This window comes from Rhincodon typus, unplaced genomic scaffold (assembly GCF_021869965.1).
Source record: "Rhincodon typus isolate 14 unplaced genomic scaffold, sRhiTyp1.1 hic_rhity00009856, whole genome shotgun sequence".
Taxonomy (NCBI): domain Eukaryota; kingdom Metazoa; phylum Chordata; class Chondrichthyes; order Orectolobiformes; family Rhincodontidae; genus Rhincodon; species Rhincodon typus.
In genome coordinates, this window is record NW_025975494.1 from 5,913 (window position 1) to 7,909 (window position 1,997).

General features: G+C 53.7%; 1 protein-coding gene across 1 annotated transcript in view; it reads right to left on the reverse strand.

Moving 5' to 3' along the window:
* Window positions 1-1,485, reverse strand: part of LOC125482401 (ankyrin-1-like) — a gene marked incomplete at its 3' end in the record, with an annotated part of 7,205 nt that extends 5,720 nt beyond the window's left edge. Inside the window, exons 1-2 of the mRNA XM_048594472.1 lie at window positions 1,236-1,485; window positions 204-358 (exon numbers count right to left, since the gene is read on the reverse strand). Of these exons, the coding sequence (XP_048450429.1) occupies window positions 204-358; window positions 1,236-1,444 (364 nt within the window). The remainder of the gene's footprint in view (window positions 1-203; window positions 359-1,235) is intronic.
* Window positions 1,486-1,997: the final 512 nt, after the last annotated feature.

Consider the following 1,997-nt stretch of genomic DNA (forward strand, 5'->3'; position numbering starts at 1 on the left):
GGGGGTTGTGTTTTGAATCTGGTGGGATGTGGATGCTAACGCAGTTAGAATCCTCCAGCTTCCCTCCTCCTCAGGGCACAGTGCAAACAGGACCCCAGCCTGTTGTCGGTTCAACAGCAGATTAGCGCGGTCCCCCGCACCGTTTCCAGCCCACTGGGTGCCTCGGTATATCCGAGCCCGTTCCCCATGGAACGCCCACGTACCTTCATCCATTCTGTTCAGCAGCGGCTCCAGGTGCTCCGTTCCATAGGAATTCTGGTGATCTTTCCACGTCGAGCCGTTCTCGCTGCGCAGGACTGCCAGCTCCCGATCTGCGTGGCTCACAGAGGCGTAGTGTGGGATCTCAACAATGACGGGTCTAAACACACACACGGAGAGAGAGAGAGAATGTGAGAGACCGGGAGGTAGACAGACAATGTGAGAGACCAGGGGTGAGGGCATAGAGGAGGGGAGAGACAGCACAGGAGAGACCGGGAGGGAGGATATAGAGAGGGTGAGAAAGAGGGAATGTGAGAGAGGAGGATGGAGGAACTAGAAAGAGATGGGGGAGAGAGAGAGAGAAAAAAAGAGAGAGAGAGAACATGAGAGAGGACAAGGGAGGAAATAGAAAGAGATGGGGGAGAGAGAGAGGGAGAGAGAAAGAGAGAGAGAGAACATGAGAGAGGGAGGAAATAGACAGGGAGAGAAAGAGAGAGAGAGAGAACATGAGAGAGGGAGGAAATAGACAGGGAGAGAAAGAGAGAGAGAGAGAACATGAGAGAGGAGGAGGGAGGAACTAGATAGAGATGGGGGAGAGAGAGAGGGAGAGAGAAAGAGAGAGAGAGAGAACATGAGAGAGGGAGGAAGTAGACAGGGAGAGAGAGAGAGAACGTGAGAGAGGGAGGAAATAGACAGGGAGAGAGAGAGAGAACATGAGAGAGGGAGGAAATAGACAGGGAGAGAGAGAGAGAACATGAGTGAGGAGGAGGGAAGAAATAGAAAGGTAGGGGAGAGAGAGACAAGGTGAGATAAAACAGAAAAAGGGAGAGAGGGAAAGAAAGTGAAAGTGGGAGACATTGAGAGAAGAAATTGAAAGGAAGTGACAAAAAGACAGAAAAGCAGGGAAGAGAAAAAGGACAAGAGGATGGTGATCGGATGAAGATGGAGAGAAGACAGGGTGAGTGAGTGAGTGAGTGGGACGAGCCCTCGGGCTCAGTGCCCAGCCTCAGAGATTGGCTGATAGGGCTGGTCCTTACCCGAGGAACTGGATCCCAGCAGGTCCCAGAGCGATCACCCTGCTGCCCAATCCGTCTCCTTCCACCAGCGGCGGGGGACTCACCAGTTTCTGGGATTTGACCAAGCGGCAGGTGATCCTGGTCGGAGCGTTGCATGTTTGGGGTGGGATGATCACACGCAGCCCAATGTGGCGGCTTGCTCGCATTGAGCCCCCACGTGCATCCACCATAAAACTCACCAGGAACCTGCCAACCAACAGCAAGGGGCAAGAGTCAGACCCAGGGTCAATGGGCAGGGGTTAGAGAGATGGAGACCACTCGTACCCCCTATCAGCTGGGGAAAACCATCAATATCAACAGGCTACTGCTTCACAGTGACAACAGGAGGCCATTCAGTCCCTCAGGTCTGCACTACCACCCAACATCAGAATGCCTAATGTACACCACACTGTCTCTGCACTGTCTTACCACTGAACCCCTCAAATTCCCAACACACATCAATCTCGGTTTCAATCTGAAGGGGGTAGGGTTGTGGCAGCGGGAGATGGGAGACAGAATTCCATATTTTCCATTTTGGCGCTGTGGGAAAATGGACGAGAAACAGCGCCCCATGTGTTCCTCAGTGTCACCATCATCACCCTATCCCAGCTCTGGATGGTGCACGGCGGGATCAGACCCTCCCTATCCCAGCTCTGGATGGTACACGGCGGGATCAGACCCTCCCTATCCCAGCTCTGGATGGTACACGGCGGGATCAGACCCTCCCTATCCCAGCTCTGGATG